The following is a 26,232-nucleotide window of genomic DNA, read 5'->3' on the forward strand; positions in this document are numbered from 1 at the left end:
AAAAACCTAAAGTCCATGCTCAAGGAGCCAAAAGCGATAATCCAGAGACAGGAATAAGGATCTGGAAAGAGACATGGAGAAACTGTCCCAAGGTCCCTTTGGAAAGGTTGGTTCTTCCATCCATCCATCCTTTGTGGTGCTCAGCTGGGGAGGAAACCTGGTGTGCTCTTTTGGTGGAAGTACTTTAAGAAAGAAGTGAGCTCGGTGAGCTCAGCATAAAAAAGCAAGTCGCCGGGAATAGGCAATGACTTAATTGAACTATTAATTTACCAGGAGCTGATGGGGACAGGGACACTGCGAGTCACAGCACACTGTGACCTATGATCATTTCTCCTTCTCCAGTATGTAAAGGTGGCATCAGGACAGTACACTGGTGAGGTAAGTGAGGCTGTGTGTGCCAAACACAACCGAGTAGGGCCACAGTGATGTTCCTGCTGTGTTTTGTGCCTTGCTAAAAGAGCTCGGTTAATTTGTGAGCTTCGAGGACATTAAGTGCACTCTGGAGGGTAAAATAGATGGAGCAAAGAGGGAAGAGAGAAAAATAAGATCACGCCACGCAGCAGGTCTGCATTTCCACAGTGTCGTGTACTGTGAGACAGTAAAGATGCTATGCCAGGGCTTCCATTCATGATTGTGCATTATCACTACAAATAGCATTTCCATAAAATTAAAAGGAAAGAAAAAAATCCATGACAAAACTTCTTATCCTCTTGCTGCTCACAGGGTGGTTTGTCTCTCCTCCGGCCAGCTGTATACAACTCTGGTATTATTCATGAATGTTGCAGAGGGGAGGCAGGAGGAGGGAAGATTTCCATGCATGAATGCAACAGTGAAGAAAATCTTCCCCAGATGCAGATGGGCATACAAGCCCCAGTTCCACCAGGAATAGGGAGGGTTTTAACCAGCCAGAGTAAAACCCCAGGAATAATGCAGGAAAGAAGGTATTAGCATAGGCTTGCTGCTCTGCCCAGGCAGAAAGCTGCTTTGTAGCACTGCAGTCTCTGGCACCAGAGCCCAGACAGAGCATTCCCCTGGATTATTTCCCTGGAGTCTCACGGCTGATGTAGACACTGAGGAATCAAAGTCTGTATTTTAAGCAGAGAATACAGCAAGCTTTCTGAAGGCTGGGGAAGCAAAAGCAAACAAACCTCAAAAACACCAAGCCTTGCTGGCATGTACTTCCCTGCTTGCATCTGCGAACAGGATGAAGCAGCTGTAAGAGTGATGCAAATGGCCAATTAATCTCAATTGCTGCAGACTCTTAATCCTAATGAATTACTTCTAAAAATGCAGGGTGTATTTAAACAGCTTTCACGCAAGGAGAAATTAGGAAATTGCATGTCCAAGTGAGCTGGTAAGGAAAAGGGAAATGCAATGGAGGTACAGTGTGCTTTGCATTCATTTTACCAGCCAATTCCAAATGCAGCAATAATTTGATTATTTTAACATTCAAGGATTCAAAAACATACACAGTTTGGAGTATCTCACAGCCAGACTGGATAAGAAATCTGCAGCAGTTTCCTCTTCTCTCTCATCCAAAAAGAGGGGATAGAAATACATTTCTCTGCTGCAGGGCACAGCAGAGAATTTAAGCCATTTAATTTTCTGCTGTGGGAATCTGTAGTCATCATTTGATGTCAAATTTTATGTTTGGTGCTTAGACAACCTGCATTCCCACAGCACTACTTTGATGTTTAATGGGCAGCTGTTGCCATTGCCCCTAAAGAGATGACAGCTAGGATCCTGGGCAGCCTGAGCAATGGTTTGGCCATGAACCTCAATGGTTCCCTTATGGTCCCTTCCAACCTAATCCATTCTGTGATTCTATGATCCTATGACTTCTCTCAAAAAGACTTTCTCTGGTCCATTGGGTGATCCCCAGAAGAAAACCAAGCCAGTGTTATAAGACACAGGTGCACTAGTGGCTTTACAGCACCATTGGTGCTCATGCTATAAAACCAGAATAAGTTTTGAAGTGGCCAATGGCCAGCAGGCTGGATAACCTGTATCGCATCACAGCTCTGCTAATTCCCAGCTCCCTGCTGAAGTCTGCCTGGGAATATGTCATGGGGTAAGGGTATGCTTACATAGCATCCCAGCCAGTCTTAAGCCTCCACCAGCTCTTCTGCTTTGGCTTTCCCAAGCCCTTCATTCCTTCTCCCACGCACTTTGCCCTCTTTCCTGCACCAATATTGCTCAGAAGTTTGGGAACCCAAAAGGAATAGTGAGAGTTTAATGCACATCAGGATCAAATCCCATCTGCTTTGGCTTGTTGTCCTCCTTCCCACTTGGAAGCACAGTGTGCTACAACATGGTCCTGGATGGTATGATGAAGGATGAGAGCTGAGTTATGATTCAGATGGGAGCTGAAAGCTGAAGAGACAATTTACTTGATGACTTCTTTCTGCTTTCCTCTACCCAGGACTGAATCTGAAGCATTTGGGGAGATTCACATCCTCCATTTCTTCCACATCTTCTGCAGCCACAGATAGAAGTTTCTCTTCTTTGTGACATTAAGGGTCAGATTGCTGCTTTGCAGGGGCAGCTGCAGAACTGGGGTTTCTTAGCTTTGTGATGCTCTGCTTTGCTAACTTTAAGCAGCCCTTCTCTAAATGTTTGAAAGTGAGAGAGAGAAGATGAGAGGAACAATGAACTGAAGGGTCCCTTGCAAGAGAAGGTAGATGCTCTTTCATCAGTCTCTCATCATCCACCAGATGTGACCAGTCTTGCTACATGGGAGGGTGAACTTTGAATCTTAACACACCATGGGCCTCCCAAGTGAATTTAGACAAGCTTTTCTCATTGCCTGCCTTGTGCCATGGGGTTGCAGCTGCAGGGTATGGTGAGAACCTGGGGGTGTCTTTAGGATGTATGAACAAGAACAAGCACAAGGCAATCTCCATGGCTTGAGTTTGTCACTTGCCTTCTGGTCCCTGCTCCTTGCCAGACTTAGGATGAATTCAATGATCGGGTTGTACAGACAGGCATGTGTGTCACCGTCCTTCTTCTTTGTAAGGAGAAGCTGCTTAAATGTAAAATGGTATAATTAATAAAACATAATGCCTTGTTTTTTCCCACTGTTTCCACCTCCTGTGCACTACTCTCACATTTTTGCTGGGCTGATGGTTATCTTACATGCCCCAGATAACTCGTGGAGCTTCATCTTCACTGCTCTTTCCACCCGCCTGCTCTTTCATTTTTTATGAAGATGTTCTTGCTCCGCCAACGTGCTCTTAATCTCACTGGTAAATCAAGGTGCCTGTTTGTCTTTTGCTCTCTATTAGCCTTCCTGAACATAAGCATAAATCTAGGCATCGTGCTGAAGCTTGGCCAGCACTAGGGCTGGTTTCTTCCTTCTCCCTTCTCCCTTCTCCCTTCTCCCTTCTCCCTTCTCCCTTCTCCCTTCTCCCTTCTCCCTTCTCCCTTCTCCCTTCACCATTGTGCTCAGTGGGAGCTAAGATATGTCTGGGGTCTCAGAGTGATCCCTCTTCACTGAGATTGGTAAAAACAAATAGAAAGGCTAAGGAATGACCTATCCCACGTTCCACACTATAGAAAGTTCTTAGATGTAGCATTACTCCAAGGGCCCAAACTGAGGACAGTGCAAGATCTCCTACTGGCTTTATCTGATGCTCTCAGATTTATGCACTCAGTGTTTCCCTGCATCTTTGTGTTCATCTCACCAACCACTGGATTCAGACCCAAGCTTCAGAGAGATCCACATTCAGGATACCGTCATGTCAATCCTGGCCTTGCAAACATGCCATGTGTGTGAGATGGCTTTGTTCTGAGCTCTTCACCCCAGAAGAAATAGAAGCACTGTATGCGGAGTTAAAGAAAGGAAAAAATAAATAAAAAAGAACAGCAATTTCAGCTGGATTCAGAGCTGTTTCATATGTCTGGGAAGGATATAGAGGCATAATCAAGATTTATGGAAGAAAGGAAATATTTTAGGAGAGGCCATTTGTTCTGTTCTGTACCCCATAAAATCTCCAGAACTTATTTCTCTATCGATGTGGCAGCAATGCTCAAAAAGGAGCTTGGGAACAAAAGGGCAGTGTGTGAACCAAGAGGCAAAGCATTAAAAAACACAAAGCTATGTCTTTTCAGGCCAGATATAATCGCCCTGGGGATGTCGCTGCCTTAGGATCTGGGTCAACCAAAAGGCCCCACAGTTTACAGAAATCAATCTGAGTTTATCTAAAGATAACCTGGGAGGGCTGGAATCAATGGCTGTCAGACCAGCACGGGAAGCATCTGATCTGGGAGGTCACATGGGCATGCATACCACTCTAACGTAGTAAATCAGAGCTGTGGCATCAGGTCAGCACCTAGCATCTGTTGCTGATAGAGAAAATAAATTGAGTCAAAAGAAGAAGTGATCTGTTATGGAGAGGAGCAGGGAGGAATTCTGCCTCATATCATTTAATGGTAAATTCTCACAGGATAATCTTCAGTTCCTCCAGGCTTCCTGCTTGTGTCATGGGCTTTGGCATAGCTTGCTTTGCTTCTTCTTGCTAGGCAGCTCTGCTCTCCTTGAGGTCCCAGTGCCTTCCCTACATCCTTGCCTGCCCTGGAATCATCCCGAGGTGCTCTGCTCCAGTTCCAGCTGCATCTCACTTGAGATGTGAAGTTGTTCCAAGAGCTGGAAAACCTTCCCTTCACCTCACCAAGAGAGAGGAAATGGGATTCAGTTAAAAAAAAATGAAGGGATGGCTACAGCTTATTGAGCATTCACTGCAGAGCAGCAGGAGTTGGGTTTAACCACTGCCTGCCCTCAGCAGAAAGGTTCCGATTCCACTTTGGGAAATGATGAACAAATCCTATGCATGTGTCATGATCCCTGGGGACACTGGGGTGTCCACAAGCATCCCCACTGCTAATCCAAAAGGACCTTCCTCTTTCCATGCCAGCAGCCCTGGGGATTTCAGCATACCCTTGAGCATCTTGCAGGAGGAGAGGCTGCACTTCCCCACCCTCTCTATGCTATTAGGGGATACTTGCAGGAAGCCGATAGAGGCCAAGATCCCACTAGAGGGTGCTGCCCAGCTCTGCTGGGAAAGCTCCTGTGCCTCGGAGCCTCCTGATTTATCTGCAGCACGGAGGGAACTGCATCAGTGTTATGGATCGCTACTGGCAGCAGGACAAATATCTTGAGTTTATGGACCAACTTTTTTTGTCCCCTCAAGGCAACATGAACAATAAAGCAAGATGGGATGGAGATTGCAAGGCAGCCGAGCACTCAACTCTGCATCCTGCAGAAAGGGAGCTGGTAGTCCAGCTCACAGGAGAGCTTTTTTTCTCTGCCCCATTGACCTGTAACAGCACCAAACACAAAGGGATTAACCCAACTGCAGCCACGTTAGAGGACAGACTGACAGGTCCTTAACATCTCCTGCAAGGCATAAAAGGAAGACCCCAGGAGGAGATGCAAGTGGGTACTTTCCTCTTGATCCATAGCACTTCTCATTTTCTCCTGAAGACAAAATGTCTTTGCATCAGCAGTAAATTCCCATAGGCAAAACCTGCAGCAACTGAGAGTAAAATATCCATACCGATCCTGTGGCACTAATGTCCTTTCAAAGTGCCATTACCAACCAGCAGGATTTAAAGCCCAGCTTTCTTTTCCTCCGAACAGCTTCTACCTTAGGAGATGCAAGCATATCTCCTCATCCAAAAAGCAGCAGCTTTCTTCTGCAGGAAACATCAGCCAGGTGTTGGCTCAATTATCTTTATGGGCCACTTCCAACTTGGGATATTCTGTGATGCTACGGTTCTAGTGCAACACCAGCAGAACTCAACATACACCAGAGAGGCAATGCAAACAATGCAGTCCTTGTTCTGAATTGCAGATCGTGATGGGCACCACACACCCAGGCTCCTCCAGAGCTTTTAGTCTGGTGGATAGGGCCAGTGCTGTGCAAGGAGGCTATATGGCCACTATTTGCTCTGTCTCTGCTGGGCTTTTAGGGCCCATGACAGCTTTTAGTGCTTTCCTGCAATTACAGACTCATGCAGGTCAGTATTCTGTGTGCCTTCTGGACCCTCTCAGCATGATGGAAGGCACCAGAACCACAGACCAAACACATTTCCCAGCAAAGCAACCCGTCTCTCTGCCCAGGGGCTGCAATTAAAGATAACACCTACCTTAACATTCCTTAAGGGGAAGGTGAGTTTTATCATTCACCATTTACAATAATTAGTCAGTGTTTCATCCAGAATGTTTTCCTTCAGCGTGTGATGCTGAGCATCAAGCTTTGACAGAAGCAGGTTTGCCACTTGCTGACAGTAGGTCCGTGCAGTGCCAGAGGGCAATTAACTGTCACTCTGCAGCAGGATGGCTCCTCTGTCCTTGGTTTCAAAATCCAGTTGCTGCCATCGGCATTGCCAAGGCTTTATTGGCAGCAAGGGATGAGCTTTATGAGAGGAAAGGTAATGAAGGGTAAAGGAGGAGGGGAGGAGGGGAGGCTTGGGGCTCAGGTGGTGGCCCTGGTCCACTTTCTACTTGTGCCACTGAGAGAAGTGTCTGGGACTTCTCCAAGAAAGTGGAAATCCTGAGTCATGGACATCAAACCTCTTATTGTCAGAAGAGCAGTTTTGAGGGACCTGTCCCTGGTGAAGCTGTCTTTGGCTCAAAATGGAATAACTGCTCCAAAGCAGCATCTCCCACCCTTACACAGCTGGTCCAACAGCAGAAGACTCACACACCTGCAGAAGAACCATGTCCGGGTCCCTACCAGCCTGACTCACATCAAGGACTGAAACATTCAGGCTGTGGAGAACTCATATTTTGTTCATGGAAAGCCTCCAACGCGCCTTGGCTTCTGCTCAGTGCCAAACTGCAGCACTTCTCAATTCTCCATCACTCTCTGCAAGAGATTTCCTTCCCACTCAGTGCCCTTCCAAGTGTGACCTTGGGGAAATCGCTCACATCTGTGATTGGGTCCTGGTGTGTAGAATGAGGACAGTGACCTTGCCTGTCAATTCAGGTTACAGTTACTCCATAGCAAAGATTAATTATTACAAAGGAGGTAAAATCTCTTTGAAGGAGAGGAGGCAGGTACAGACCAAGGGTACATCAGAAGTTAGGCCACTAACAGAACGGTGATGGAGGGGAGAGCCATATACTGCAGCCAGATGTGCTACAGGGTAATTAGAGTAAACTTATTTAAATCCCTGCATTCAGTTTTATGTCCATTCAGCACTTTTTCATGCTTCCATGGCTACAGTTTTGTGACTTTAACAGCTGTTGTGCTTTTGGCCCCGCTCCTGATGCATTCCTCTGGAGGGGGAGGCAATCAAGCATGATCCCCTTCACCTCCCTTACATATCATCAGTGTGAACTCATTTCTGCCTCAGAGGCATTTTTGATGCTAGAAAGGAGGGAAAGAATAAGAAAAGGACAAACATTTGTTTCTGTCCAGGCCACTGAGTGACATGGTGTAGAGTGGTCACAAGCATGGGTTGGTTGTTGGACCGGGTGATCTTATCAGTCTTTCCGTCCTTAATGATGTTATGACTCTATGATCTTTGGGAGTTTCTTGGTCTGTAAGCACTGCTTTACTCTCTGCAAGGGCAAAGGAGGTCACTGACCCTTGTTTTGATGCTTTCAATGAAAGTTGTTCAACATCATCATGATTTGTAGAGGTTTTTTCCAGCATGCATGTTGCCTAGCATTGCCACGGTATCATTTCTGATAATAATTTAAATAAGAAGCATGGCAGGGCTGACAAATAAGCATCACAAGCAGGTGAGGTGAGGGCAAAGTCTGAGTCACCTGCTCCAGGAGTAGCATGGCATTGCTGTCAACGTGCTCTCTATGGAAACACAATGGCAAGTAGTCAGGAGATGCCAGGAAACAAAAGCTTTCGTATTTCCTTGGGTGAGGTGGGTGAATGAAATGTTCCCATTGCCCATCTCCTGCCCAGATCCCACAGCCATGAGCTGAAGGTCCAGCAGGGTGCTATGTGATAAGAATCCTATTCAAGGCCTTATCATCACACCTAAGCCTGAGTCCAAAGCCTGGGGAGTACAGAGCAGGGCTCAGCCACCTCTGAGACCACCTTAGTGACTATTTAGCCAAGCTGCATTTGCCATTATTTATTTCTCCCTAACCACCCCACTACTGTGCTGTGATAACCTATGTTTTCAAAGCTGCACAAAATTTGTCCTTTTCTTTGACCTAGAGGATGTCATGAAGGGTATGACCACAGCAGCTTGTGCTATTCCAGCAAGACTGAATCTTTGACACTGAAAATTAACACAACAGCCTATAGGAGGAAGCATTGTCCAGGGCTTGAAGCACAGGAAAGGTTGGGAGGGTTGAGGTTTACTTATGGCTTAGGATGTATGGTATTGGGAAAATAAAAACAAAGGGAATAAAGAAGAAAATAAAGGGGAGAAAACAAAACAATAACCAGACTCCCATCTAATAACCCTTGGCCTGTACACATTGTGTCTGGGCTGGATGCTCAGGGAAGGGAAATATTGGTGGCATGGCTGATCTCTCCTTTCTTCATAACCAAACACCTTCAGATTTCAATGGGAAGAACACAGAAATCATAGAATCATCGAATGGCTTGGGAAGGTAACAAAGATCACCTAGTTCGAATGCCCTGCCATGGGCTGGTTGCCACACATTGGATCAGTCTGCCCAGGACTCCATCCAACCTGGCCTTGAAACAGTCAAAATGAAACAGTCAGACCACAGATCAGAAGAGGAAGAACAGCTGAAGTTCATCTTTACGCCCATCACAAATTCAACCAAACCATGGCCAGGAATTCTGCAATCACAGATGTGCTTTTGCAAGAGCATGTGCTCCCCTTGCTATTTGGTGATTTGTGAGGTGTACACACCATATTTAGCCCATTATTATTTTTTCTTATCTTTAGAATTAATATAGAAGCTGGTGGGGCTGGCATGCCTTGTTTTCCCCATACCCCCCCCACCTTCATGCAGTCCCAGCCCCAAGCTGAGATGTAGCAAGCAATCTGCCAGCAAGGTTTGCAGAAAGCCTGGCTTGAAAACAGGCATGTGCAGAGCCAGATGGCATCTGCACCCCAGGGCACTGCGTTGGCAGAGCCCAAGGAACAGACTGTCTGCAGCAGGACTCACATAGGTTCCTCCTGCAACCTGCCTGCCATCTACCTTGGTTGAGACTTTAGGTCCTTCTCTTCTTATTGCATCTCTCTGTTGCATGATGCAAGCTCAGGTCTTACCATATAACACCTAAATATATCCCCTGTGAGTGAAAATCTGAGCGTGTGGGGGAAGATTTATCTCCTCAGGTTGTTTCCAGCTCATTGTGTAAGTGATCTGCCTCCTAGAAACGCTGTGCCAGGATGTTTGCTTTGCAGAGAGTGCCTATATGAGAGTGACCCCATGTTCAGAGGTGCTCTGCAGCTTTCTAGAAGATGTTTTTGATCAGGCCATTCCCAACAACCTCAGGCAACAACCTCTGAGCACCAGAAGTGTACTGAAATATCCCCAACTTTCCCAGTTCCCATGTTCCAGCACTCTTCCCTAGGGTTTTGCTCTGATGGCGACAGTTTTAACATCATGGTTTTAACTTGCCAGCCTGAAGGAGGTCATGTAAAAAAGGCTGAATGTTAGGAAAAACCTCTCTGAAGGAGTGGTTGGATAGTGGCTGCCAAGGGAGGTGGTGGAGACACCCTAGAGGTGTTCAAGAACTGTGAAGATGTGGTAGTTAAAGACATGGTTTAGTGGACAACATTGGTGGTAGGTGGACTACATTAACTTAGAGGTTTTTTCCAACCTTAATGATCCGATGATTCTAAAAGGCAGCGTGAGGCATCTCTGCTTTAGGACTGAGCACTTCCCAAGTGGCCATCCAGCTCCTCACTCCAGATGGGGAAATGAGATCAGTGCTATGCGTGTTCTTGCTCCTGCTAACAAATACCACACCAGGATGAGAACACAGCTCCAATTCTGTATTTCTGTCACCTCTGGAGTCACTGATGATGATGATGTTGATTTCATCAGCACTGGAGATGATCTAAGAAGCCCCTCCTGCAATGATGACACCAAACAAAAACTTCCATCTTCAGCAACTCCCACATCTCAGGAGGAGTTTGCAGCCTGATCCCCATCTGCTTCTGATTCCTAACTGTGCTTTGCCGCAAAGACATTTGAGCCTTCATAATGAAAAGCCAATTAAAGTGCACCATTAAGCTCAGCCTTTCGCCTTCCTTGTCCGAACTGATCTGTCATGGAAAGGACACAACTGTAGCACAAGTTGGCAGATGCTGCTAAAAATGGGAAAGATAAGATGTATAAGTAAATTATTGAAATGCCAGCCTGAAGTCTGGTAGTCATCATGGCAAACGGGACCATGACAGCTGGGGTCAGATGCGTATGGCTGCTTGCCCTCTGTCCCCAGAGCTGCAAAGCCACCTGAGCTCCTGGCCGAGCAGAAGCAGATTAACCACTTTTTATAGAAGCTGGCAATAGCTGAAGTTTCCAGGCTACTTCTTCCAGGGGTGGTCACTTCCAGTTCACTTCATGTGTGTATGGGTCTGTGCCTCCCCACAGACCTGCACAGCTGCTGGAGGAGAGGGGAAGGAGGAGAGAGCCAGGACTCTGTCCCTGGGATGCCAATGGGTTTATGGTGAATTATGGGCAGCTAAGGGTGGGTGAGCATCCTCCTCCTGTCTGCCTGTGATCCTCCACTATTCCCACTGACACTTGGAAATCCTGCAGTGGGATTTTAGTCAGCCTGCAGAGTGGGATCAGCAAAAGGAAAGCTGAGAGAAATACTATGGGGAGGAAGAAGAGAGAAGATCCCTGTGCTCAGCCTTCATTTGTGAACTACAGTACAACAGCAGGGTGGAATTTGAACTTCTGTGTGCAATCAGCCGGGCATTTCTGACGTACATAGAATATGGGACTTTTACTCCAACAAATATCCATCACTGAAATAGTGTTTTCTCCCTGTTGTCTCTAGATAAGAAACTGATTAAGCAGATGTGGCACCATCAGTTCTCTGACAGCATCCCTCAACATGATGTAGCACAAGACCAGGGCTTGTAACTGATTTATATTTCTTTACTTTTTGCTTTCTTCGCTGAGAAAAATAACAGAAAATGGGAAAGCACTTGCCTTGTTTTCAGTTTATAGTCCTTTCAGTCCTTGAAATACACCCTTAAAGATTTTCCAAAGAACTGTGAGGTAGCACAGTGGGGATTTAGCAATGCTCATGGTAACTGCAGAGAGCCGGGCCCCCCAGTCTGCAAACGAGGAGGTCACGGCCCTGCAAGGAAAAACAAATTATGTCCAAGCTCAGAGAACACAAAGAGCTGAAAATAGCAGCCAGAAAGCTATGCCAGTGCCTTATTTGCAATTGTCAGACCACATTTTCAGTAAATAACAGTGTGGATGCAAACAGATACAAATTAAGCCCATTCCTTCCTTCTCTTGGGATGTGGATGAATCATGTTCCACTGCTGTGGTTGATAAAAGTCTTCAGGAAGTCAGAGAGGGACCCAAATTCTGTTTTGTTCATTCTGGAAGAACTTGAAAAGGCTGGTTTATGAAAGTTTTTGGTGGTTTCTTCTGCACTCGTTTCTTCTCCAATCCCAACCATCTTTCATTCCTCCAGAGCTCGTGCTTCACACTGCTCGAGAAATGTCATCAGACACTGCCTGAATCAGAGGATGCTTCAGGTATCAGAGGATGCTTCCCATGTCAGATCTTCCAGGATGTATTGGCACAGACAACATGTAAAAACACACTTTCACTAGTTTGCTGTATGCCCGGAGCCATGAACTGAGCATCTAGAGCAAGGCTGAGTTTTTCCATTTCTTCCCAAGACCTCAACAACAGCAATGCCAACTTGCCAAGGGTTGTGGGCAGAGGATTTTCAGTAAGGAGCCTCCCAGTTATTCCCCAAGGACAGCCTTCCAACTGTACTATCAAATTCAGGCTATTTTTAGGCTCTTTCCCTAAGAAAAGAAGATTAATATCATTGCAGGACAGGCACACACGTGTGCATGCTGTGTGAGATAGTGTGCCTATGTGTCTCTAAAAGACCACTTTCTGGCAAAGCTGGAGATAGCAGTGGGCAGAATGGAGGAGATGCTTAAGTACTTCAGCAACCAAGAGCTAATACACTCACCAGAGCTTCCCCCTCCACCTCGTTCTCTCCATATGGCTCAGAGCCTTTGCCCTTGCTGCACTGTAAAATTCTAATGCAAAGCCCAGCTGCCCTCACAGCATGCCTGTTATTTGCATCTGGCTGCTCACATCTGCATAGGCCCAAAAGCTCCTTACTCCACATCTGTTCACGCTGGTGTCAGACAAGGTTTTGTGACTGCCATTTTGGCCAGAGAGAAGCACAGTTATTGGTATCAAGATATTTTCTTGCATATCTCTCTTTTCTGCAAGTCCATAGTAAGCCAGGATGAGTGAGAGGGAGGATGGCCTATAGTGCTTCCCCACCTTCATGGGGATGGGAAACTTCCCCACAGACCATTTTGAAAGAGAGTCCTTCAGTTTTCTTATAAGCAAAGCAATCTCTATCATCTATCCATCCATGCATACACTCCTCCCTCCACCTATCCGCCCATCCCTCCATCCATCCCTCCAACCATCCATCCATCCATCCATCCATCCATCCATCCATCCATCCATCCATCCATCCATCCACCCAGACAGCATTTGCCTTAGGTTCAATAGCCACCTTTTATCAAACTACCCAACAAACCAACAGAGGGGAATTCAACTCTCTAACCTCAACATGTTTTTAGTTCTATCATTTGCAGGTGAAATAGAACGTTGAGGTTTAAGAAGTATTATAGTGTCTTAAAAGTCCCTATTTCTCTTTCCATACTGTTGTTGTTGTTTGTTTGTTTCTTTATTCAGTTTGGAGCACTTTTCCTGTGCTCCACATCAGGTGAAGAAAGAAAAATTACACTTTCTGCCCTTACAAAATTTGACAGATGTCACATAAATGAAATCGCAGATAATCTCAGGTCAGGGCTCTGCAGCTACGTTTTGCCTCACGGCGTCCCCATGAGGCCTGACATGGGTGCTAACACGGGTGAGGACAAAGCAGTGAGGATTGCATAGCGCTGTGGCTGCAGGGATCTGCCGTCCCTGAGCATCCGGAGACACTTCGAACCCCGTGGCGATAGGAATGGGGGGGGGAGGAGGTACAGATACAGAGACACGGGAGGGTGGCTGGGGTCAGGCTGCAGGACGAGGGGCAGCCTGGCCATCATTTGCGTGGGGATGTGCGTCCACTTTGTGCGCGGTACCACTGCACTGTGGGTGCCACAAGGACTTCCCTGCTGGATGAGGGCACCTGGGACCAATCCCTAATTTAGAGGAGGATCCCCCCACACCCCCTCGGTCGGTATCTCCCGACCCAGAGCTGCCCAGTGCTGGGGGCTGCTCAGCGATGGGAGAAGGCGGGGAGAGAAGGCGGGGGCGAGGCGGGTCCGGGGCCGCCGGGGGAAGGCGCTCGCATCTCTCCTGGCCATAAAACGGCGGAGCCAGGGCCGGGCAGGCAGAGCGGCACGAAGCGACAGCGTAGCACGGAGCGGCACTGCTGGGTCCGCCCTGCCCAGCGCCCAGCGGAGCGGAGGTAACGGGGATGGAGGGGAACCGGGAACGGGAGCGGCCCCGAAGCGCCAGCAGCACCGGGAGAGGCTCCGGCTCCGCAGCCTCTGAGCACGGCGGGTTGCTTTGTGTGTCCTCCCCTCTGAGCTGTGCATATCTTCCCCACAAAATGGTCTCGGACTCAAAGGCACCGAGGAGTAGACCCGGGGGGTGGGAGCCAGGGGGACCCCCGTTCCATCCCCGCCCGAGCTCAGAGCTCATTCTCACCAAAGTCCCTCTGCTATGAGCTGGAAGGACACGCGGACGCAAAACTCAGCCTCAGCTCTCCCCAGCGGCGAGTTTTGCCTTTGCCCTCCTCCGATTTCTGTGTAATTTGAGTTGAGGATCCTTTGGTGCCGCTCTCACGGAGCCGTACGGGAGGACACGGGGTTGTGGCAATGCTTGCTGATGTCCTTTGGATGTGGGATGCGGCCCCACGGGGAGTGCAGCGACTTGCAAGCTGTGCTGGCATCACACCGGGCAGAGCTTCGGGCAGCACTTCCAGGGTTGCTGCAGAGAAACCCCTTTTCCCTTCAGATCTAAACCCTTGCACGGAGCGTGGGCTGGACTGAGAGCCCATTTCTTGAGCCAGGTTTATGTGTACACTAATTTGGGGTGTCCAGCAATGTCAAATAAACAGCTTGCCTGTGGAAAGTGCATGAATATGGGGTATCTGACCCAAGGCTGAGTCTGCAGCGCAATGCTTTGCTTGGTCTCAGACTCCTGGGGAGATCCCAGCAGTCCTCAGCTTGGCCTGAGCCTCTGTTCTGTGCTTTCCAGGAGCAAGCATGGAGTAGGAGTGCCAACAGCACAGCCACTCTATCCTGTACACTTGCATTTCTGACAGCCCTGCGGTTCATTAACTCCCCTCCTGCTCCCTTGGCATGCTAATCCAAGATAAGGATTAGGGAAGAGAGCTGACTTCCAGGCTGCCATAGGGACAGGGCCTGATCTCATACTGCTCATAGGTGTGAAAGGAGTATGATTGGGTTTGAGGCTGGTGGGACCACGATGGCTGGCAAGCTTAACCCAGGCGCGGCGCTGCTTTCTGTTGCAGGTGGGAAGCAGCAGTAGCTCACAATGGCCCTGGCGGACAGCGCGGGCTGTGCCAAACCCAGCGAGGATTTGCCTTTCCCTGAAATCATTGAGCTCAACGTGGGCGGACAAGTCTACATCACCCGGCACCCCACCCTGATCAGTGTGCCGGGCTCGCTGCTCTGGGAGATGTTCACGCAGAAGAACGTCCGCTCCTTGGCTCGTGACAGCAAGGGCCGCTTCTTTGTGGATCGGGACGGCTTCCTCTTCCGCTACATCCTGGATTACCTGCGGGACCAGCAGCTGGTGCTGCCCGAGCACTTCCCCGAGCGCAGCCGGCTACAGCGAGAGGCTGAGTACTTCATGCTGCCGGAGCTGGTGAAGATGCTGGCCCCCAAGCTCAGCAAGCAGAACTCGCTGGGGGATGACCCGTGCCAAAGTGACCCCGAGGAGCTCTCCCCTATTGCCGATGCCACCCGCAGCCTGACCACTGCCAGCACTGCACTCCCCAATGCCGTGGCTGGCGGTGCCGGGGGCACGGGCACAGTGAGCACTGCTGGCCCTGACATCCGCAGGGCCGGGTTCATCACCATCGGCTACCGCGGCTCCTACACGCTGGGCAGGGACAGCCAGACTGATGCCAAGTTCCGCAGGGTGGCACGGATCATGGTCTGCGGCAAGACATCGCTGGCCAAGGAGGTTTTTGGAGATACCTTGAATGAGAGCAGGGACCCGGACAGGCCCCCGGAGAGGTACACCTCCCGGTACTACCTCAAATTCACCTTCCTGGAGCAAGCCTTTGACAAACTGGCCGACGCTGGCTTCCACATGGTGGCTTGCAACTCCACGGGCACCTGTGCCTTCGCCCATGACCAGACAGACGACAGGATCTGGACCTCTTACACCGAATATGTTTTCTATCGTGAGTGACACAAAAAATAAACACCCGCCAAACCACCGAACGCCAACTCTCCCTTTCCTCTCCTGTTGCCTTTAGAAGGTAGACGTCCGTCCCCTGAATCCCAGCATACCCCTTTTGTCTCCTTTTTGAGTTTGTTCTTGTTTTTTTCCCCTCCTCCGTCCACTTTGATCCTGTTCAGCTCCTCCTTGTAGCAGCTGTTGACCACCAGACTCATTCCTTCCTTCTGAATCCTGCAGTAGCTCCCAACCCTCCTGGATGCGTGGACTTGGACATTGCCACTGAGCGTGTTTTGGGTGGGAGGGGTGGGACACCGAACTGTGCCAGGATCCCATCTGTGATGGATACCGAAGTCAGCCCTCTTGCTCTGTGCCCCGCAGCCAAGCGGGACCGTGCTGCAGACACTGTGCTTGAGCAACTGAGGAGCCCAAGTGCTAAGGACATATAGAAAGGTGGGCAGCAGAGAGGAGGGCAGCTGGGGGGAAGATGCAGCCTCACAGCATGGATATATGGCCATTAGCCCCTGTAAGCAGCTTAGCGTTTCAACTGTCAGTGCTGGGGAAGGTTAGCTAAAGCCACACCCTCACCCTGTGTCAGGGTTTCTGGTTTGAAGCATCACTGCTGCCCTGGGGTGCCTCAGTGGGGGGGAATGGGGGTGGGTAGGGGCTGAGATGCCTGTTGGGGGGAGGTGGGTGGGGGAGGCTTGTTACTATTGGGCGTCAAATGCTTACACATCTCTCAAACTACTTGGAGGGCTGTCCAAAATGTGCCCTCACCTCTCTGCAGGCTGCAGGGGGGTGGGTTAGAATTGCACTGGAGGCATCATCTGGGCTCAGCCGCTGTAGGTCCAAAGGAATGATTGCCAAATGTGAATATCGTTGCACTTTGGGCAGTCTCTCTGAAGGTCTCTCCACTCGCAGCTCTCTGCAGCCTGTCAGGGCTGGCTGCTGCTTTGCTGGGCGATGTGTAATAAAGGAACAAAACCCACTCGCCCGTGTGTGCGTCTGCAAGGAGGTTTGTGTGTGCACCCGTGGGGGAGTGGGGGGGGTTGCTCTAGCAGGGCAATGGGAGTGATGTGCATTAGTGCCTGTGTTCAAACTCAAAGCTACCTTACCTCACTTTGCCCCTCTCCTCTTTGAGCCCTCCAAGCTGGACCATACCACCCAGCCCTGCAGGGATGCTGATGTGATCCCAAATCACCCACTGACATCCCCTGGTCCTTCCCCATGGCTGTGCTGGGTTTCAGCATCCCAGCACCCACCTCCCTGCCTTGTTTCTCATCTCCTCGAGCAGCACGAGGTAAAGCACTGGGTTAGGGAGCTTTGCCAGCTGGATGACAGCCAAAGAGGCATTTCTGCCCTGGGTTCAGCCAGGAGGGAGGCTTGCAGCTGGCTTCCCAAGAAGCAGGAGGGCTGAAGCCCTCTGTCACGCAGGGATAGCTACAACTTTACGGCGAGGCGTTCTGTGTCTGCATGAAGCAGAAGGTGAAAACGCTATTTTTATAAGGGCACATTCCTCATCGCAACGGCATTTTAAAGAGGAAATTACAACCAGCTTGCAGCAGAAGAGAAAAGGGAACTTTAGCTCTTCAGAGGGGGTGAAGGGCAGAATTAAAACCCTTTTTCATAGGGGAGGACAGACACTGTTTAGTAGTTGTTGTGTTGTTTTTTTTTAACTAAAGATTTGATTTTTTTAAGCAATTAGGACTGATTGGAAAAAGAAATTGCTGCCTTATGAGTAATGCCAGTGTTAAGATATTTGCTTTTCCCCGCTGGAACTGGTCTGAAAAAAAATGGATCTCCTAGGATTAAGGGTTTTTCCCAATGGGGAAACCGTAACAACAAAGTCAGTATGGTATCAATCTGCAGGGCTGTGTGATGTGGGCTGTTAAGCTCTATACCCCATGCAAAATATGATTGGAGCAGAATGGTTTTGAATCATTTGAAAACCGATGCTTTATGTAAAAATACTGTCGCTGAGGTCTGACTCTCTCAGCTCTGAGAAATTTGGGGCTGTTTCTTTTTATTTTCTTTGAATGCATCCAGTAATAGAAAGAGCTTTTGCTGCAGCCCATGGCTGGGAGGAGAGCCTGCTTAATTGGATCCTTAGGAGAAACAATGTGCGTAGAAGTGGTGGTGCATTTCTGCTCAAGGGAAGTGCTGGGTCTTGCTCAGTTTGCTTTCCTCGAGTTTGCTGGACCTGGAGGAGATCTTTGCCTTCCCAGGAGGGCAGCCCTGCTCTTCATTCATCCCCAGGGCTTTGAGGAGGAGCTGACTGCCCCAGCTCAGTGGTGGGTGTCTTTGCTGGCACCTCCATGGATGGGCACGTGGGTTATGCGTGGGCAGACCAACTGCTGTCAGCATCTGTAGTAAATCATGATGGGTTGCACATGTGCTGGGGGATTAGTGTTTGCAAAAGACCACAGCCAGGAGTTATGACTGTGACTCTTTCAATCTGACCTGCACTGAGTTATCATTGGCTTTTCTGAAGGGAGCCTTGCTGTCAATGACAGGTGGGGACTGCACTGAGCTAGATGCATACAAGCCAACCCATCCCTATGTTTGATGGGTTGATGGTTGGACTAGGTGATCTTAGTGATCTTTTCCAACCTTAAAGATTCTATGATTCTATATGCCAGACCACCTACACTGCAGGTGGCTTTTAGCATGCCATAAGAAGCCCACAACCTCCCCAGGCGGCCTCAGTGAAGTATAGGGTCCCTCATGGAGGAATATGGAGCACGGTGGGTGAGAGCATCCCTTGGGACAGTGGCTGTCTCACCACAAATCTTCCCCAAGCTGCAGCAACAGCCGCTAAGTTTCAGAAAGCCAGAGCTCTGCATGCAAGGGGGGAGGCTGAGCTTCGAAAGATTATTTTCCCACTGAGGGATAATGTAACTCACCCTTTCATTTAGAGGTCCCTAGAAAACCATCCATCCTAAAATAATATCACTCATTCAAATAAGTGGGAAGGTGAACCCTTGGGTCTGCGTTTCCAGGCAAGCGCCCTGCCCACAAATTGCTGGTTATTGCTCACTCGGCGTCTTGTTCTGCACAACAATGCAGATCTGAGCAGCCTGCCCTGTGAAGCAGGAGCCAAATCCCATCTGTCTCCATCAGACACTTCTGCCACCATGAGAGAACATCTGAAAACATTTTGTTTCTGGGTCTGTTTTCAGCCCTTCCATGAGGGAGCACTTTGGTGGCAGAAATGCCTGGTTGTTTCAGAAGCTCTGCTCTGTCCTGCCAGGATGCAATAAGGATGGAAAGAATCAGTATCGGTGGCTGGGAAGAGGAGGAGGTCCTCCAGTACTCTGGAGAACAGAAAACTTCACTCAGCCCCACAGTTTACTACTTCCAGCCCCAAACTGGATGATGTGATTCAGCAGGAGGCAGAGGAACATGAAACCATTATGGAGGATAAGCTCAGCTCTTTGCTGCGTGCCACCCTCTCTTGCAATTCTAATCAGGGACATAAAGAGCATTAAGAAAAGCATTTGTGTGCAAAACACAAATCAGCTGGCAGGTGGTACTGGAGGAGCTGTACAAGCCCAGCCTTCCTGGATGAATTTAGGAGCTTTGGCAAACGTTAGTGAGGGACTAGCAGGCAGGGATGGCATCACACTTCTGGTTGTTGAAGCAAGTGAGATGAAACTGGCCTCATCATGGTCCTCTCCCATCATCACTCAAAGGACCTCTAAGCAAGGCAGGGAGGAGGAGCACATTGCATCCTCTTTTTCTATGGCTGAGGTCCTCGGTACGTTCTCCCAGGCTGATGCCATGGCTGACTCCATTTTGCCTAGAGTCAACACCTGAGGACAGGAACCACATCAAAGTCACCTTGGGCAGAGGAGAGGGATTGACACAGCCTATCCAGGCCACCACAGCTCATTCTAACTCCCAGGGTCTTTAAGAGAGCTCTTCGCTTGGCATTCCAATGCCCAAATTCCTCAAGTCCCCTTCCCCTGCCCAGACATAAGCTCAACCCTTAAGAAACAAAAGCACACAAGAAAACAGACTTTGTGTGTTCCCTGTCCTATATGAGCTGTACGGGCAAGCAGCCTGCTGAGCCCATGCAGGCTCTGAAGAGACAGTTATTCTTGTCCCCACGGAAGCAGTTGGAGGTCCTGAGCAGAGCTGGAGTATCAAAGATGCTCAGATGCTTAAAGCTTATGATTTGAGCCACAAATGTGGTCAGATTGTGGTTCTGAGCACACACGCTGCAGCTGTGGGGACTTGCACCCCTATGTATCCCATGGACATAAGACATAAGAAATGAATTATTCTTCAAAGGGAGGAGAGGAGGGCAAAGGAGGCAGTGCTGGTGCAGTGCAGCTATCTACTGTTCCCAAGGTCTGATCAGATGGGTGATTGAAGAACAGAGGTTTCTGAAGCCTGAGTGTCTCTGCCCTGACTTAAGCCTACTCTTACTAGTTCAAATCACAGCAGTACAGTTTACCCCTTATAATGAAAAGCTGCCTGCTTTTCATTATAAGCTTCAGCCAGATGCTATTGATCAAGCAGCCAGGACAGCACAGCTCCAAGCTTGAACTGCAGAGTGTTTCATAAATGCCTGGATTTCCTCTCAACTGCAAAGCAACTCACAGTTGAAACAAAACATGAGCTTTGAGCTGAGCTCAGAGGTTTTGAGGCCTTTAAGCATTCATTGCCTCTCTACCTTAAGTGGTGGCTTCCCTGTGCCCACTCTTCCTTCATCCCAGAAGAATTTGCCCAAGTGATCAAATAGCCATAAGAATAAAGGGCGATCCCCAGAGCTTGGTGAAGCATCTGAGCCAGAGGGATGCTCTGAAGTAGGCAGCAGTCCAGCAGATGTCAACAGGCCGTGTTGTTAGCTGAAGACAATCAGGCAGGACCCAGTGAATGAAACCCTGAGCAAACTGCTGCCTTCCACTTGAATCTGGAGTGAGGTGGTGGTACCTTGGTGGGAGGAGAAGTCCCTGATGGAAGGAGAGGCCAGGCCAAGGCAGTAGATTTCTAAAAACAGGAATATGTTTTTTTGTTTAATGAAAGAGTGCATGAAATCCAGAGTAAACCTTGTTGGAGGCTTCATGGAAGCCTTGTGGGCAGGCTTGGTGACTTCCATAAGTAAGAAACCCAGTGAGTTACAGTGCTTTACCCCAGCTGGGGATCGCTTCCCCAAAGCTGAGGCTTTCAAGCAAAACTAAAATGTGTAAAACCCTGAATCCTTCCCCTCTACAGCAGAACAACAGATTCCAGCTTGTTTAGTGAAGTCCATGCAATTATGCCCTAATTCTCTCATTACAACTAAGTCTTTTTGTTAGTATACTATTTTAAGCAACTGACGGGATCAAATGCCACAAAGAACCCAGAAGGAGGGGTCAGTACGAGGGACTGTAGGCAGGGACATGCAGCTGCATCCTGGTTTAGGAGAGGAGGTATAGAGGTAATGGGTTGTAAGGGATGGGGATTCCCCACGCAGTGCTGGTGCTGTAGGTACAGCCTGTGGTTGATGGAGAAAAAAACAAGAGAGAAGTCAACAGGAAACCATTTCGTAACCCTTCTGTCACCAGCGCAGCTCCCTGCTCTGCTCAGCTCCACAACCACGGCTTCCTATGTGATCTGGCAGCTCCCCCATCTCACTGATTTTGGAGCCACTCTGACATTTGAAGCTTTTCTTTTCTTTTTAAAATCTCCGCACAACGCAGCTGTGTTTCCAGCTTCTTGCTTGTGTAAGTGGAAACATCTCATTCGACTCCATTCAATTTAATGGAGAGACTCCAAGTCCAGAGAAAGTGAGGGTGCGGCCAAACATTTCCTGGTGGGCGTTCCCAAAATATCATTGTTCTTTGCGTGCCAGGATTGTCTTTAACACAAAACCCCGGGGAAACAAAAATCAACAAGAAGTCACACTGCAGCCTTTAACACTCATTTTGCTCCAGGGAACTGAAGTCCCCAAGTCCCAGCTTGGAAGGGTTCCCTGTCTTCTTGCAATCACACAGGCAGAACTGGGCAGGAAGGTGCTTCTCAGCACACCAGAAAGCTGAAAGTGCATCCAACACATTGGGGTTGCAATAAGGTTGGGGTTACAATAAGGGTTTGTTGCCTTGAGTCAAATACCTCCAGGCTAATTTAAACAGTGAGTCTGGAACTCTTCTCCCTAAAATTCCTCCCATCCTAACCCCAATTTTAATGCTTTTGCAGATTCCAGAAAGCAAAGATTATTCCATGTGATGGGATATCTTTGCATTTTCCAAGACAGATGAAGTCTTGGCACCAGGAAACTTTGCTGTAGGCAGTTCTCCATCTCTGCAGGAGATGAGGTCATCTGTCAGTGTCATGAAAATGAAAGACAGGCTGCCCATTCTCATGTCAAGCAGAGGCTTGGCAGGAACTGGGAAACCTTCCTTGTTCTATCACTGATCGGGAAGCACTCAGTTAGACCTGCTGAGTGTTGCAGTGATGGTTTCTCCTGGAGAGCTCTCTTTTCCCTTTCCCTTTCCCTTTCCCTTTCCCTTTCCCTTTCCCTTTCCCTTTCCCTTTCCCTTTCCCTTTCCCTTTCCATCTACCCTTCTTCCCTCTCCCTCACTTCCCATATTCCCTCTCCCTTTCCCTCTCCCTTTCCCTCTCCCTTTCCCTTCCCCTCCCCCCCTTCTCCTTCCCCTTTCCCTTCCCCTCTCCCCAGATTCGGTTTCAGTAAGAAACCCTTTAAGCTAGAATTCTTCATCAGAACTTGCCACCGTCAGTTCCAAGTGGATGGACAGTTGTAAAGGCACAGGAGAGTGGTAGCCATGACATGCAACAACCAAGCAGGAGGAAGAATTTCAACACAATTAAGGAGAATTTTTGGTAGAAGCTGCCAAGAGAGGTCTGCAGGCTCACTTGGGAAGAGATGCTCACACAACTTCCAGCCCACCCAGGGCAAAGAAGGCTTCCCCATGTACACCTGCAGTTAGACATCCCCCAGCCAGTGGTGGTCACTGCGACCTGCTGAACAGACATACATCCCACCAGTGATAAGATCAACAGCTCTGTGTACTTTCAGATATTTAGCGAGGTCTTAGATGAAAAACTGTTGGAGGGGGCTAAGAACATCTGCAGTTTGACACGTGCAGGTCCCACAGTGCCAAAGCATGGACTGCTTCCTTGGAAATGGGCAGATGACTGTGTCCCTCAGGAGCTTAACCCAATCTCCACATATCAGCACAGAGGGAGCTATAAATGTGAGGCCATCCTCACTAGCAAGGCCATTACAGCTGAGGTTGCACCTTCAACATGGAGCCATTGCCAATACAGATTATTTACTTGCCTGAAGCAGTTTGTGCAATCAGGTACACCGATCTGCACTAACTTCAGCATCTACACACTGGATATCAGTCTGAGCTGGTTGTCCTTTGGTAGTCCAACAGAGGTGGTGGAGGATGAGATGCCCATCTGGAGGTGTCACTTAGGCATCTAACACAGGCATTCACAGCATTAGAGGTGCAGATGTCTCTCCATTGACTCTACCAGAAGCCTCCGAAGCAGTGAAGTTTCCTCATCCAGCCTGTGTAGCTGCTGCAGGCAATTATTTATATCTGAAACCATTGTTCAAAAGGCTGAGCCATTAGAAATTAATCACAGCACACTGCTAGGGACTCCGTGTTTGGGATTCCTCTGTGCTTGGCAGCCCACCTGATGTGCCCAGCCTCAGCCCCCTGGGATGTCTTTTTGAGGGGGAGCTGTAAAGAAATAGATGAATGCAGGAGCATGGAACACAGGTGGGGAGGGTGGAGCATGGGCTGCCAGCAGAAGGGTTGATGCTGACCAAGATTAAAGTCCTGAGGGATCTCCAGTGCCCTCACTGATCAGAGGCACAGTTGGGACCTCAGTCCAACTCCATCCCTATGAACATGCCCACCCTTATGGAAGGTCCAGCACTCTGTGGAGCATCCCTTCGTCACAAACTCTGTCACTCTGACCAAAATCCACAGCCATAAATGACCCCCTGCACACAACGATCCCCAGCATTAATTCCAGGTATAAACAAGCTTTTCATGGGGAGGATTTCATTTGTTTGCAATCACATTTCTGCTCCATGGCTGGAATAGCTCAGCACCACCTGCAAAGCAGCCCCCTCTGTGCCTCTGTGCGTCATTTTTCCAAAGCCCAAAGCCATCCCCGCGGGGGGAGGACGGGGACCTGGAGCCCAGCCCGGCTCCGCATCTGCACAAACAGGACAAGGTTTGATGGGGCTCAGCCGCTCCCTAAAATAACATCCCTACCCTGTGTTTTAATCTCTTGGAAAACAAAACCCCAGTCGTTTCCAGACAGCAAGGGAGAAATTGCAGGCTTGGGTCACTCTCTGTGGCTCGGGGGAGTTTATTTTCTCTGGGGCTGCATTTTCTAGGATGGCGCTTCCTGAGAAAGCCGCTTGCCTGAGAGCTGTCGGCATTAGCTCAGCTCGCAGTAATTTGAAGACCCGGGGTCAGCAGGGAAACCACTTGTGCCAGGAGTCTGCAGGGCTCATCTGCTGCAGGATGCAGACAGAGGTGGTTTAGGGCATCGCAGACTGAAGCAGCCTCACTGGCTGGGAGCACACCTTGCAAATCACAGCGGAGCTGGATTGTGGAGGGGGGACTGTGAGGGAAAAAGAGATATAATCCAGAATAAATAATTTGAGCCTGGAGCTCTGACCTCTGTGTGGGCTGGGATTGGTGCTTGTGGTTTTGAGCCAAGTCTGGGCCTGCAGGTCAGGATTGCTCTGATGTATTGCAAGCATCCAGGCATGGGCATCAGTGGCCTCCATCACCTGTGCCACAATGTGTGCCAAGATGTAGGTTCAGGAGCGCACACACGAAACATGGATGGGAAGAAAAACACTCAAGCTGGTGATAGGAACCTGTGAGTATGACTCCAGCCTTGCCCTCATATTCGCAGAAGTGCTCCCACCCACTCAGTGCTCAGCACTTCTCCCCAGCTGTCTTGCTGTCATTTGGAGGTTTCCTGCCTGAAACCGTCCCTGCTAGGCATAGGTACAGCTAATATGGGCTGAGAGGGGCAGAAAAGAAGTTCCTGCTGTGGGACAGGAACTACACCCTGGTGTTCTCCTAAGGAAGGTTTTGCTGCTGAGAAACCTGGTCTAGATGAATTGAGAAGACGCTGCTGGAGCAACAAGCGGGATGCCTGCCTGCAGACCAGCTGCAATCGATATTGTCATTAGCAGCTCTGCTGGTGGCAGGGACAGTACCCATGTACAATGCATGGGATGCTCTGAGCTGCCCAAAAACAACAGGGTAGGAATCCACCAGAGAAGCTAAGACAACGTCAGTTGTCTCAGCTGTTACTCAGGTGTAAACAGGGCAAAACCAGGCAGAAAGCAAAGCTGAGAAAAGGCTTATGCTGTGTTTAGTGTGCATCAGGGGGGTGGGACCTTGGCAGAAAGATGCATGCCAGATAGCAACATGTTTTCAGAAGCCTTGATGGTGGGAGACGTGGGTATGTTGTTCTCCTCAGCCTGGCACTGGGACTGGAACATACTGCCCACCAGAGTAAGAAAGACGTTGACGAGCTGGAGGAAGTCCAGTAAAGTACAAGTGATAAGGTCTAGTAACCACATCTTATTAGGAAATGCTAAAGAAATGGGGTTTGTTTAGTCTGGAAAGGAGATGATGTGAAAACAGTTCAGCATTGGGCTAAGTTTAATTATAAAATGGATGGTAATCAGTTGTACTGTAAGGTCAGAGGAGAAAGGCTGAGAATAGAAACACCGAGGTCACCACAGAGAAGTGGCTGGGTGTTACTAACACCTCCTGTCAGCTGCAGCAGCACCAGAGGCACGTCCCTGGGGAGTGTCGGTGTCTCCTCTAGACAAATTTGGACAAGCATCTGCCAGCAGTGCTCCCCTAGAGCACATCCACGTGCTTAGAAAAGAGTGATGAATGCACCCATCCACTCTCATTTCTCAGCAGCCCCAGAGCTGCTGGGTGGGCATGGGGATGCTCTGCCTACAGCCTGACTAGGGCAAGCCATTAGAAGCCCCATGAGTGTCACTGAGGAGAAGATGCTGTGTTCTCATTTCCGTCTCAGCTGCGTCTTTTATCTTGCTGTTTTACATTATCTTTACTTCCTCTGCTCTGCCAGCACCTGCCTGCTAAACCCATGCCACCGTTGCCTGTGTCTTCTGCTTAACCCCACCTGCAGCCACAGCCCTATCTGAGCTGGTTATCTCCTTGATGCCTGCAGGAAATGAGCTACAGGTGGGAGACATGCGTAGATTTCAAAACACATAGTAAACAGAGTCTGGAAGGCTCTAGCAGGCAACTGACAGCACCCAAATGTGCCTTATGGTGCCTATCTGTGAACTTGGGTAACTCAGAGGGAACATGTGTTTTCATGAGCTCTTCAAGGAGTTCCAGGCTGTCCTGGCTTTCCTGCCACCACAACTCAGATCCTGCTCTGGAGTCATTCAACCACATGTGGTGAGGGCGCCTACCTGAGTAACCAGCAAGGAGGTGCAACCCAGTAAAGCTGTGATTTTCCATTTATACCATTCCACATCTGAAAAAAAAATCCAGAGGGTTTTTTGTTTGTTTGTTTGTTTGTTTGCTTTTTGTTTTTCTTCTGAGGCCTAGAAACAAACAGCATTTTTAAAATCTCAGGCTATTATTTGAATAATCAGTGGCTGGGAGTACAGTGACACT

At 49.0% G+C, this 26,232-nt stretch overlaps 1 protein-coding gene across 1 annotated transcript; it reads left to right on the forward strand.

The window, feature by feature from the left end:
• Positions 1–13,499: 13,499 nt before the first annotated feature.
• LOC107312878 (BTB/POZ domain-containing protein KCTD12-like) lies at positions 13,500–16,561 on the forward strand. Its single transcript, XM_015860696.2, has 2 exons — positions 13,500–13,604; positions 14,676–16,561. The coding sequence occupies exon 2, from the start codon at positions 14,699–14,701 to the stop codon at positions 15,581–15,583; it is 885 nt and encodes a 294-aa protein (XP_015716182.1). The 5' UTR covers positions 13,500–13,604; positions 14,676–14,698; the 3' UTR covers positions 15,584–16,561.
• The last annotated feature ends 9,671 nt before the right edge of the window (positions 16,562–26,232 follow it).

Source organism: Coturnix japonica, chromosome 4 (assembly GCF_001577835.2).
Source record: "Coturnix japonica isolate 7356 chromosome 4, Coturnix japonica 2.1, whole genome shotgun sequence".
NCBI lineage: Eukaryota > Metazoa > Chordata > Aves > Galliformes > Phasianidae > Coturnix > Coturnix japonica.